A 13,618-nucleotide genomic window follows, 5' to 3' on the forward strand; every position below is an offset into this window, starting at 1 on the left:
TTTTTTCTGAAGGGATGTAGTGGAATTATTCTGGAATTTCTTTTCTCTGTGTTGCATCCATTTAAATACTTTCTACTAGTGATTTTTCTTCCTTCTTTGTTTTATTTTATTCTTGTTACAAAAATGAGATGTCAGAAAATCTGACACATTGCTGTACCATATGCTTAGTGTCTATTTCCAGCAGCAGGTGAGAATCTCATGATTCAATTCCCACCTGTGCCAAGGTCATTTTACACCAATCTGCTCTGTAGGAAAACATGGAATAAAAGCAATAAAATCTGTGGGAGACATGTCTATATGAGTTGCTGTGCACAGCTTCAGCATTGCCTGTATGAAAAGAGGGTAAATATATCCGTTTCCATCCCTGTACAGTAAGTATTAACACAGGAAAGCATTGCCTAAAGCCAGCATCACCAAGTCAAAATGTTCTACAAGCGTGGTCAGATTCTGGAAAATAACTTGTCGGCTTCCTTCTGCAACTCCATTTTCTTTTACTCTTCTTGTGTTCATGCTTAGAAACTTCCACTAAAAAAAGAAAAAAAAAAGTATTTTCCTGTAATCACGAGGTGACAGGATATGGTGGTTTAAAGCATAGCACCTGATACTGGAAAACTCAAGTCATAAATGCCAGACTTGAATCTACAAATCTGTCCTTCCTGGAACAAATTTGGGTCTTGAAAACTTAGCATCGTTCACCGGAGTCCTACTCCCCAGTTTATTCATCGAGTCCTTGCCTTGAAGCAGCGTAATGATGTTTTCTCTCTGATGTCTAATTGCCAACTGAAGGGCTGTACAGCCAGTGATATCTTCCACATCAAGCAGAGCACCAGCCTTAATCAAGGTCTTTATAATGGCCATATTGCCCTTGAGGACGGCAACATGCAAGGGTGTCCAACCCACTTTGTTCTTAGCGTTGACATCCGCCTTGCACTCCAGAAGATTGATGACAGTCAAAAAGGAGCCCCGCTGGACTGCAAAATGGAGGGGGGCCCACTCTGACTTCTCAGCAATGTTGGGATCTGCCCCGCATCTCAGTAGCTCACAGACTACCGGCTCATCACTGTAGCGAGTAGCCAAGTGAAGTGGTGTCCAGTCCATGCTTCCTTTGGCGTTCAGTTTGGCATGGCTGTCTTTTAGCAGGTGAATGATTTCAATGTGTCCTTTGAAAGAAGCCAGGTGCAGGGGAGTCCAACCTTTGTCTGTCCTCAGTTCCACATTGGCTCCGTATTTGATGAGTTTCTCACAGATGAGATACTTCCCCCTCACCACAGCCAGGTGCAGGGCGCTGTAATGATTTTGATCCAGGCTGTTCACAGAGGTCCCGTTCTTCAGCAAATAATGGACTACCCTGAACTTCCCCCTCTCCACGGCAACATGAAGTGGGGTTCTATGGTTCTTCTGCTTTTTCTCTAGGTCTGCTCCTTGACTGGCAAGCAGTTTCACCAAGCTGACATGTCCAAAGCAAGCTGCCACATGGAGGGCAGTTTTCCCATCGACCTCCTGGGTGTTGGAGTCAGCCTGGCGAGATAGCAGTACTCGGGCCACATTCTCAAAGTTGTTCTGTGATGCCAAGTGCAGAGGAGTCCATCCATCATGCTCTTGAGCATTTACCTGTGCCTGGTGGTCCAGCAAGAGGCGTACAATTCTGTCGTCCCCATTCTGAGCAGCAAAGTGAAGAGGTGTCCAACCATCATCATCAGGCATATTGACGTCCGCACCATGCTCTATCAGAACTGAGCAGATCTCTGGCGACCTCTTCTGAACAGCCATAATGAGTGGGGTGTAGCCACAGACTACCTGGCTGTTCACATTGGCTTTACAGCTCAGGAGAAACTTCACCTTCTCCACGTTTCCCTGGATCACCATGAGGTGAAGCAATGTGAGGCCATTTTCATGGACTCTACAGATTTCCTCAGACAGGATGTCCTCTGGACTTTCAACCTCACCATAAGAAGGTGGGATACGAACCTCCTGATTATCAATTTCTAAAGGCAGGGGAAACAAAATAGGAGAAAGAGAGTAAGACCAAGTGAAATAGCTTGATGTGCACAAGATGGGAGGGAGAGCATGTGAGTCTTCATAGTATGAAATGATATAAAAGGCTTTTCGGAGATAGGGAATATGACATGAGGCAAGACCAGTACATGCAGTCTCTTAGAAAGCAGTGAGACATTTGGCCTCTCCTTCACGGGAACAATATCTGCTATTTCCTCTATAGTTCATTTTCCTTAAATTAAAAAGAGAAGTCACCCACAGGGAAAACTTTCTTGAGCTACATCCTTATCACTGGAGAGTGAGGAAATAGGCTATTTTTTGCAGGTTTCCCCTTCTTTATTTTTGAATTATAAAGAAAGGCCCCTACTTACCACCATTTCTGGTGTCTCGGGGGAAGGTGAACTCTTCTTTGTCACTCTCATTTTCAGGAAGGGGAAGAGAAAAAGCCGTAAGACAAAGTTGCTTATTTGCATTCTCTAATGTTTGCACAGTTCTTCTTTGCTACTGCTCTAGAATTTTGTATTATCATTCAAGTGGTTTTTATCCAATCCTGTTATTGCACCCAAAACTCAGCAGAGCAAATCATGACACTAACAGGAATGCAGGAGCCTGAAAGTGATCTCTGGTTATCAATGAGATTTTCCTCCTCTTACTCATTTGCTCCCAAACATAAACGTATTCTACTTTCTTATTGCAGCACACTCCCATGGCAGCATCCCAGCTAGTCATTTTCTTTGTTGTATAGGGAACCCAAACACCCCACCTCCTCAGTCCTCTGTACTCAGGCGTCTTGTTTTTTGCTGACCGCCCAACTAGGCAAAACCTCAAAACAGCAATAGTTCTCAACTGCTACTTCTCCCTGTATGAGGCTGACTTCTAGGCACAATTACACTCCAGTAGCTGGGCTAAAGTTGTGACTGTCCTGAAACCTGATTTTTTTCTTAGTCAGAGAAACACAGGGATTTAAAACTTTTTTTTTCTTCTATGAGAGTTGTTTAAACTGGAACGTCCTCAGTTCCATGGAGCTGGAAAATGGTCATCTAAACACATAGGCCAGTGCCACAAGCAGCACCCCTGTGATTCTGTGTCTGCTTGAGCTTCTTTTAATGACTGAGGCCTACGTGATAAACCCACTTCATCTGAGCAGGTAGAAAGAAGAGTCTTCCTCTCAGACTGTCTATCATGTAGCACGCTGGCCAGCTTGCTAAATTTATTTGCACGTTTCCTATCCCCATGAATCAATTACAGATGTACACCTATGCAAACAAACTGTGCAAAGGTTGCTGAGGTGCCCTTGTTGTCTGAGGATAAACAGTGACGAGAGAGGAAACACATTTTCAAGAACTGATAAGAACAGGGAAAGGACTCTGGAATTTCCTGAGTGGTCCTGGGAAGCCTTCCTCACCTGCTGGTTCCCAGAGATGGCAGGCTTGTGGGACATCTTCCTAACAAGGCGCTCATTCTCTGGATCTACTACAAGGCTTTGTATCAATGACAGCAGCATGTCTGTTTCTACAGGGATATCTACAAGAGCAAAAAGACTGTTAGCTGTGCAGACTACCCAGATGTTCAGAACCCAGTCAGTACCCAAGGCTGTGGAAGTCTTCCACGTATTCTCCACGTGGGGAGGAAGGAAAGAGGGAAAAAGAAGATGTGTTGACAGCAAATGGGTACCAAGCATTTCCAAGACAACAGGCGGTTTAACTGGTAAAGAGTTGTACACAAGCCTATCCCCCACTTGTTAATCCATGCAGCTGACCCTTGGCTAATCCATATCACAATCAGCTACTACACCTGTAAAGCTTGGCCTTTGCTTAGGGTCTTGGTCCCAACACCTCTTCATCAAGTCAACCATTTGCTGGCATTCCCCTGGCCAGTCATCTCTGACGGGTTCTAGGCAGGGCCTCTTTCCTGCTGCAACCTTGACTATAATGGCCATCATGTTGGCTCCTGAAAAAGAGTAACGTTCACTGGTCTTTTTCTCTGTGGAGGTGGCTGTAATAATCATTGAATAAGTGCAGAGCATGTAAGAAGTGTTCATATTTACCTGCATAAGGTTTCTTCTGCATAAGTACCTCCCAAATGACAATTCCAAAGCTGCAGGCAATGAGAGATCATGAGCAATCACTCCCATATCTACACGAACATAAAATTCACTTATTGCTTTCATCTTCTTGAGAAATGGGAACATTAGGGAAGAAGTTCTTCAGGATGGAAGGATTTCATCCCCCACACCAAAAGGACAAGATCTTATGAATCACCACATATAGCTCTGATGCCTCAGCGAAAGGGTTGGTGTAGTGAATGAGTGACTTAGAGGATTTCCTTGTGAAAGTCAGGCTCTCGGTGCCTTTTTTTCACATTATTCACATTGGGGTTTAGAGCCCTTGACTACTGCAAGTTCATGTGGCCATGAAAATCGTCCTTTAGGTTACTGTGTAGTGTAGTGACTAAGGAGCTGACGAATTTCCGGAACGTATGTACATAGCTTATGTATGTGGGCTGCAAAGCACTTTGGCCAAAAGGAAAAAAATAAAGTTGAAATCTTTTCTCCACCTGTTACTGACCAACACAAAGTGGAATACCAAAGTAGACAAGCAATATTACAGTTGTTTTAAAATCAAAATAAATCTAAGCAGCGACTGCTACGAAAGAGCAGACACTGTCTGTTCTGTGCTCTAATCTTACTCCTTTTCTATAATAAAGTCCAGCAACCTAACAGGGTATGATGGAACCTAAGGCAATACAGTCTGCAGCTGACATGGGATCAGTGCTGCGCAGAGGTGCATCTGGTAAGAGATAGATGATTAACCACAGATAATCCCCCTCACCCCCACTCTCCACCGCTGAGGTTGGAGTACCACATGTCACTCCCAGTGTGTTCCCCACCAAGGACATTATGCAAGGCAGAGAGCCGGAATATAAACAAAGTGAGGCAATGTGCGAGTCTCTCTTGCTCTGTGTAAGGGCTAGGTGGCAACCCTGTGTGACCTCTGAACAGAAAGGCAGCCCTTACCTGTACACATCATATTTGATTCCTGGGGGCTTGCTGTTCTGCAGAAACATTTCGGGGGGGATATAGCTCAAAGTGCCTCTCAAAGCAGAGCTTTCAATATATTGCATTCGGCTAGACTGCTCCATCCATTTTGATAGCCCAAAGTCTGAGATCTGCAAGCAGAAAAAATGAGAGCCGTGCCCATAATGCTCACAATCTCACCCCTCCTTATATTAGCTGGGAGATACCTCCCTCCTTCATGATCAGGGATATGAGGAGGTGCCTAGCAGCTGAAACATGACAAAACCCTGGTAAAATTGTAGTCAGTGCTTTTTACTGAGTCCAGCAGATCAGCATTTCCTCCTAAGTTGGAGCCTTAAGTTCCCAGTTCTGGCACAGATTGCCTGTATGATCTTGAGAATACCATGTAATTTGTTTACCAGCTGCTTCTTGTAAGTCCCCTGCTCAATCTTTCATTGAGTGTTCCTGAAGAACCTAACTTACTAGGATTCTGGACTCATTTGGCAAAAATAACCTTTCTCTTATTTGAGAAATAACCTGTCCCTACAAACACAGCATTAAGGTCATACCTTGACATGCATATTCCCATCTAGGAGAATGTTCCCTGGTTTTAGATCTAAGTGCAGCAAAGGAGGTGTCATGCTATGCAGAAAATTCATAGCCAAGCCCATCTCATGGATAACCCGGAATTTGAGCTGCCATGACATTTTGTGAGTGGGAAGAATTTTCTCCAAGGATCCTCTTGCCATATATTCCATCACTATCCCCAAAGGGCTGTTGCAGACCCCATAGATAGTGACAATGTGCTGGAATTTGATTTTCTCCATCTTGCTTGCCTCTTCCATTAGACAGTTCATACTGGTCCTGGAAAAATAAAAAAGAAAATAAAAAAAAGTGGGAGCAAGAAATGGTATCATTCATTTCACAGACTAAGTTACTCTATAGTAGCTTAGTGATATCCAGCCTTTCCAAGCAGCCCTGCCTACCCCAAAAAGATTCATTCTAATTTGCCCCTTGAATTGGTGATAATGCATCATGAGCTATTGCAGACTAGCATCTAACATACATGGTGTTACGACTTTTCAAAAGGAGCCAAGGACTGCTTGGCCAAATTCAACACTAGGCTCCTAGAGAAAGAGATCACAACTTCCATCTTAGTCCAGCTCTTAGAAGACTTTCAGTGATCACAGAAAGCCATGTGCTTGTTTTCACACTGTGCTGAAATTCCCAAATGATGCCTCCCTGAAAGCATGATGTCAGGAGCAGGCACAGCATGGTGAACCATGCCTTTTTCTTACAGCACATGTCCACAGGGTAGCCTCAGTGATAGCCTGCACACTGCTTGCAGGCAGCCAGGGTCCAAAGACACACTAACCTGCCGAGCCTGAGTATAGGGAGGCTTGCACAGCCAGAGGGCATGCCTGGGCCATACCTATACCTACGCCTCTGCCTGCAGCTTTCTGTCCGTCAGCACAGTGAATCTGGTCCCAAAGAGAGTCTAGACATCTCTGTCCATTGTTGCCAGTTTTGGCAGACCTGTTTCACTAAATCTTTACATTTCCCAGCCTGCTGAACGAGTTGGAGTGCCCACAGCATGCTGACAGCAGTCGAGCACTAAAGTGCCAAAACTGCATTTAAAAAGCACACCCTGGGAATGAATCTGAGCTTGCGACAACATTATGCCAGGCCACTAATAGCTCTAATAGCTCTAAACATAGTTTAGTTAAGCAAATCCTTCTGCCAGACTTCCTCTAGCAGGCTCCCCGCAGTAAAACATACCGGTGTATTGAGGAATCTTAGGTATTGTCTTTCCCACTGTGGAAGAAAGGGTTAACACAGGAAGACAGTTGCAACCTGCAGCATAGAAGGTTGCAGGTTGATTCTTCCCCCTCCCAGGAAAATGATGGGTGTGGAGAAAGAAGTGACTTCTGTGATTTCTGGTTCCCTTCCTGAGAGAGAATCACCGGGCACAGCCCCTGTCTGCCTCCCTCCCAGGCACCGCAGGGGCTGGTGAGAGCTGACCTGCACAGAAGGTTGGGCTGGATCCTGTGGCAGACCAGCACTGCGAGGAGTAACAGAGGGAGTGAGGTTAGGGCAGGAGGAGGCATTTGCACCATTAGCACAGGTGCGTGAGAAGGTACAGCAAGAAGGTGGATGTTGGACAAGCAGAGGGAGGCCCAAGAAATGAGGCTTGTAAGGGAGAAAAGCCCCAAAGCGATTCCCATATAAGAATCTGAGTGTTTCAGCCCTCTGGGAAATACTGTGACTGCATCTGTGGCTGTATTTTCTTTTTCTGTGGGTTCCCTGTGATTTATTTTCTCTCCTCAGCCTCAACAGACCTGCGAACTATGAGCTGACTGAAGTTGAGGCGAGAGCCATCTTCCAGCCACTCGCTTTCCTTCTCTCAGGTGATACAAAGACTCAGTGGCATTCACCGAGCACCTGTCCTGCTTGCTTTCATGTGCACACAGGGATGTCTTCCATCATCCCACAAAATCCATCTTCTGTTTTGTCCTGACAAGCAAAACCATCCAAGGTTAATAAACTTGCTGTCAATTTGCCCCATCATTTTGAATGAACAGTGCAAAGCAGTTGGTTACGCATCAAGAATGTGAGCAGATGGAAGTCACCACACCATTGTCCTCATTCATAGGTACTGACGAGACACGGTTTTTACAAGCCCCAGACAGGAGCACTAAGGACTTTTAAAAGCTCCTCTGAAACTTTTACCTCCTTTGCCGCCCTTACCAGACAACTGTGCTGCCGTGCTTTTGCCAAAGCACTGAGTGGCCTGGAAGCTTTCGGTTTTGCATCTGGGGTTGTACTTAGTGCTGACAGATAAAGCAGAATCATTTCATAGTACACACGAGAAGGCTCACGGCAGATTCATGTGCCATGCACTGAGATGTTCTCTGTGGGTATGTGGCATTAGACAAACTGTGGAAACCTTCTGAAGCGAGTAGAAATAGCCATTGAACAACACCCCCCCGGATGCACAGGACTACAGGACCAATACTGGCCCTTCTTACAACCCCCACGGAAAGGAAGGATTTTTGGCACTGCCATAGTGCAGGACAGCACGTCTTGCCTTGCAATCTGGACTCACAAGGATTACTGAAAAGTATAATATAAGTCAGAGCAGCCTCAAGGCTGTTTGGACATGTGTAAGGGGTAGGAAAGCCTTTTACAACACTACATTGGAGTGCAAAGTTGGTTTAATAACAAAATAGTGTAACTTCAGTCCCTAGGAGACCAGTACAGTAACTATTAAAGGCACATGTACTGTTAGATCTTTTTTCCAAACTCAGATTTTCAGATTCAGTTTTTCAAATCCTGGTGATTGCAGAAATATTTTGAAAAAAAATAAAAAAGCAATGAACATTTCTCTTCACATTCAACCATTCTTCTGGAGCGTACACTAGGAGTGGAGATAATCCGTGAAAGCCATATGATTAAATATACTAGAACTGATATATGCATAAGAAAACTGATTGACTCATTTTTTTCCCAAAAAGAGAATGAAATGCAAACATAACATCTGAAGAGCATAAGCAGTGGAAACTAAAGAGGACAGTCACTGCTCAAATTGAACCATCTCAATTGTTGTCAGTAACATGACAAGAAAAGTCATACAAGCATGTGATTTTTAAGCAGGCAGGATCCTTCCAACTTGAACGGAATAAAATTTTAGAATAAATAACTTCATTGACTCAGTTGTTTCTCCATCAGGACTGCCTAGATTGTATGTGGTATCGGCAGTGGTTGCGATTACCTGGCTTCTTTGCTCTACCTCCAGACCCAAGGTAGTCAGCAGAAGAGTCTCTGCAGGCGAGGGACAGAGCAAAAACCAAACTGAAGGTGCAGGTGCACCATCAAGAGAAAAGACCATGTCTGGAGGATAAGGCAAGTGCGGGAGCAGAGCGCTTTGCGAGCCCAGCAAAAGCAGCCGGAAATTCTCTGACCTTCAGCTATAAACTTGGTGATTTTAATGACTAATGTAGTTTAATAGATACCCATTAGTACCAATGTCCAGAGAAAGCTGCAAATAAGTAATCAGGCTGCTTTTATCCACATGCCCATCTTTACTTTAAGATGCCTCCAGATTTCAATGGTAATTGTTCTGAATAAGTGTTCCTTTCCCACTCACACATACACATACACAGATAAGAAAGAAAGAGAGGCAGTACTCCAGATCACCAGCATTTTTCCACTCCCCTTGGGTACCAAAAACTTAACTATGAGGGAGAAGAAGCCACGTGAACATTTCCTTTAGAGTTTCAGCACCAAATCACCATAGATGACTTGACTCGACAGTTTGAACTGCTGAGCTAGAAGAGACCGCACAGTTACCTCTCCATGCTGGAGTCCTGCAGCAGGTACGGAGAGCATTTCACTGCATAAACTGTTCTCCACCTCTTGTGCTTGACTTGGTACACATGCCCAAAGCCTCCACTGGCCACTTTAATCCAGTCTTCTTCAAAATCCTCCTTATTAAAGACAGTTAAGCTGCCCAGTTGCCGGTCTCTCTCCGAAGTCATGACAGAAAAGGCAGCCTGGCTGTCTGCCTCCTGCTCAGGCGGTATCAAGGAAGAATAAAGGAGCTCTTCCTACTTCTGACTTGCACAGGGAGGTAGGGAGTTACCTGAGATGAGCCATGTTACTTACTGCCAAGAGGTGGATCCTAAGCATCACTCTCATTTGGCATGCAGAGGAGTTGCATTACTTAATTCCAGGCACTCACGCCAGGCTACGGCGCAGAGCTTGGCCAGGCTGGGTATATGTCTGCATTTCCACGAGGCTGCCCTTCTCTCTCGTATCGAGCACTGGGTGGGCAAATGCTGAAAGAATAGGAGATGAAAAACGGTGCAGTGGAACAATCCTTTAGGAATTGCACTGTGCTGAAGATGGGATTCCTCACCCGAGGCATCAGTATACGCTGGGTGAAGTGAAAGTGGGGCAGACTGATACTTAAAGGGAAGGAAGGCCTTACACAGAGAGAAATCCACAAGGCTCCTGTGCAGCACTGCATACGTGAGCTGGATGAAGAAGAAAAGTGGAAAGCAGTCCAGAAAGATAAAGAACAGGGAAGACCCCAGAACTAGCATGTGGCAGACGTGAGTGCGTGAACCTGAGAAAATACTTAAACAGAAGCACAACAAACATGGTGAGTAGGAGTGGTTACCTCAGGGATAAAGTATGCTGGTGAATGCCTGCAAGGGGCATTTGAAGAAACAAGAGAATGCTGAAGAGCTGGTCTGAGCGGTTTAACCATTACCACGTGAGCACCAGTAACAGCACACATGCTTTTAGTTTTATGCCTTGACTCCCCAGCTGTAAGAAGGGTTTAATGACACTCGTCTGGGTCTTGGGCATATGTGTCTTTAATGACTTAGCGCAGGGACTGGCTGTAGGTAAGTCGATGTCAAATGCAACGTGGTGCTGCTTTCCTTAGCACTACTGCAATACACATAATAATTAGTATTTCTGAAGGGTAAGTGTCATTGAGTCTTGACCTGGGATTTTTAGCTCCGTATCGGATCTGAAGAAACTCTGGGAGGAAGACTGATCCAGGTGGAAGTACAAGCTACTTCTCCGTTGCATTTGACATAAGGTGCTCTGGCAATGGCCCATCACTCACAACTGCAAGGCTCTAGGGAAAGACCGAAAAGGAAAAAAGCCGGCCAGGCTCTGCAGCCTTTTAGGGGAAAAAAAGCATTAGAGTTTGACACATGATTGTTCCTGATTCCCTGCCGCTTCCTGAGAAGTGTGATGCTTCGGGCCCAGGTACCAACCCCGCCCAGCTCCACTCCCACTTGCCGGCGGTCACCTGCCAACACAACTTCAGAGCCAAGGACAAGCACGATGGGGCTGCACTCCCTCGTGTTCACGCACAAGCAAGACAAACCCCTACCGAAATGCTCAAGTTTTATTATGGAAAGTTCAGGAGAAGGTGAGGGAGTGGAGGAAAACACCCCATGGCTGCACAGCAGCAGCTGCTGCTCCTGCTTCACTTCCTCCATAGAGCTCACAGGTGTGCTGCATTTCTTGGCAATTAGCTCAGGCACGTCCCAGGGTCTGTCTCAACTTTAAGAGCATTAAAATAAAAGGTTAAGAAGCGAGGCAGTCATGCTGATCACTGACACCTTTGTTGACAACAGCAACTTACATTTCCTGAAATGAACCTTTCCTGCTTCTGCCCCAAACGGGGGAGCAATTTTACCCCACTCCACTCCGAAGAACACCTTAACTGTGGAAGTGGCGCTCAAACTCACAAGTTCGCAATTGTCACACTTCCTTTTGAATTTCCTAAGGCACAAGCTTGTGGTGCTTCTCTGACACGAATGGGAGCACTGCTGTTATCGATGGCCCTCCTCAGCCTCGAGATGCAGAAGGATGGAAGCTGAGATAGTCAGGGAGGCCTGGGGCCTCGGCCACTCCCAAAAACCCAGCCCCAATTTGCTCTGCACACCAGTCCCATTGCACAACACGTGCAACTGCAACTCTGCCCCTAACAACTCACACAGCCATCCCCTTGCCCTGAGCTAGTGCCCTGCCAGCTACAGCTCAGTCCAACGATAAGCCAACACAAATCACTGCTGCAGCAACACCTACCACCAAACTCATCTCTGGAAACTGTCACCTGACCTCCCTGAGATTCCCCTTGCAACCAGCCAGGACCAACACACACAGCAAAAATTCCAGTGGTTGCTGAAGGTTAAAATTGCATATGTGGTGCAATTTTGCTAGGATCAGTTGAAGCACAGCTGGGCAGGAAAGCAGCTAAATGGAGAACACACAGTTGGATAAAGCATTTTATTGGGTACCCGCAGCACTGGGCAAAGGGCGGGGACAGAAGCTGTTTCGGGACAGAGAGGAGGAACGCGATCTTCCACAGGCTGAGGGCCAGCGGCTTCCTCCCCCGTGCAGGTGCTGAGAGAGAAGCATTCGGAACAGGGGAAACCACCCCAAAATCCCTGCTCTCGAGTAGTCATCCGGCAGCGTGCACACAGCCTCAAAGGACACGTCGGGTGTCTGCAGAGCCCTTCCACTCCCCGCAGCTGCTGCAGCAACATCAAGGTACAAAAAGCAGTCTTGAGACAAATTTGGGGACTTGTGTCATCTTAACGCAGAATTGGAGCAGCTTCTAAAAATCTCGGGAACTGCAGTGAGCCAAGTACCTGCTCCAGAGGCACAGAAAACATCCCCAAAGGACCAGGGATGCTTTAGGTGGCCGCAGCCCCCAAGACAGGCAGATCCCCTTCCCAGGAGTGCCTTTCTCGCGCCCCTTCTTCAGCCCGCTGCCGCTCCTCCTCTCGCTCGCTCTTGCCTCGCGGTTCCATCCACACCCGATGGACCCCTCTTCTTTCTTCCCCACCAGCAGCTGCTGCAAAGGCGGGAGGGTGCGGTCAGCCCCGAGAAGCCCCCGACCCTCCGCCGGGAGGACAGAGGGACACAGGTCAGCCCCCGGAGGGACCTCTCCGCAGCGCCACCCGACCCCCGGCCGTCCCCCCACACCTAACCCCTACCCCGCACCCCCGAAAAAACCTCGCAGATCGGCTTTTCTCACCAAATTGGTGCTCCGGTGCTCCCCCGGGCGCCACCGCTGCCACCTGCAGAGTCCCAGCCGGTGCTGGAGCTGGGCTCAGAGGCGGGCACCCTGGGCAAATGGAGCTGGGCATGCAAGGCAGCGGCCAAAGAGGCTGCACCCCTGCTTACAGGGGGCTCGAGCCGCGGCCTGGACTGCAAAGCGCCCGGGACTCCAGGGCACTGGCCGGGCCCTGACTTACAGGGCAGCCCTGGTCCCAAAGGCCCACGGAGGCTCCTTCTCTCCGATTCAGGGGCACCCTGACCCGCACCCCGCTAACGTGGCGGTCACCCCACACAGGCTGCCAGCTGAGCACAAAGGCTCCCAGACCCAGACCCCGATTACAGGCGGGTCGACACCCAGGGAGCCAGAGAGCTTGGCCTTCCCCCGCAGCAACAGGAACAAGACTCAACAGCCAGGCAGTGGAGCTTCACGGCCAAAGGCCGGGGGGCCGGGGCCCCAGCCCCGAGAACAGGGGGGGCACACGCCCGGCCCCACACATCCTGGCCCCACGCCTCTGAAAGGCTGGGGCCAGGGGCACCCGCCTGCTTACAGGGGGTCCCTTCCAAGCACGGGGGGCACACGCAGCCCTGCTTACAGGGCGGCCCCCCTCGGCTCGGCACGCACTCCCAACAAGCCCCACGGAGCCCGAGGCTCCGACCCGCGCCCGAGTTACGGGCTGGCCATCCTGGCTGCAGCACAACACCACATCTTCAGGAGCCCAGGGAGAGACCTCGACCCCAACCGCGGGGAGGTCGCCCCAGCCAAAAGCAGCGCCAAAGGCGGGACTGCGCCCTCCGGCACAGCGCTTCCTCAACCTGCACCCTCTAAAGGGCGAGGGAGGGCTCGTTCCTGTTGGCTGTCTAAAGGAGCCTCCCCAGCCCTGCTTACAGGGAGGTCGGGCTGCTCCTGGGGACAGAGGGCTCCACAGCTTGTGACACACACCCTGACTCCAGGGGGTCACGCAGGACAGGCCACCAGCAGGCAGAAAGCCGCGGGGCCAGAGGAGGGGGACAGGGAAA

General features: G+C 48.2%; 1 protein-coding gene across 1 annotated transcript; it reads right to left on the reverse strand.

Moving 5' to 3' along the window:
* Window positions 1-639: 639 nt before the first annotated feature.
* ANKK1 (ankyrin repeat and kinase domain containing 1) lies at window positions 640-9,549 on the reverse strand. The gene is made up of 8 exons (XM_009810934.2): window positions 9,362-9,549; window positions 5,581-5,875; window positions 5,012-5,163; window positions 4,043-4,092; window positions 3,790-3,945; window positions 3,401-3,519; window positions 2,367-2,412; window positions 640-1,985 (listed from the first exon to the last, which is right to left on the reverse strand). Exons 1-8 carry the CDS (start codon window positions 9,547-9,549, stop codon window positions 640-642), a joined length of 2,352 nt encoding a protein of 783 aa, XP_009809236.1.
* Between the last annotated feature and the right edge of the window lie 4,069 nt (window positions 9,550-13,618).

Source organism: Gavia stellata, chromosome 26 (assembly GCF_030936135.1).
Source record: "Gavia stellata isolate bGavSte3 chromosome 26, bGavSte3.hap2, whole genome shotgun sequence".
Taxonomy (NCBI): domain Eukaryota; kingdom Metazoa; phylum Chordata; class Aves; order Gaviiformes; family Gaviidae; genus Gavia; species Gavia stellata.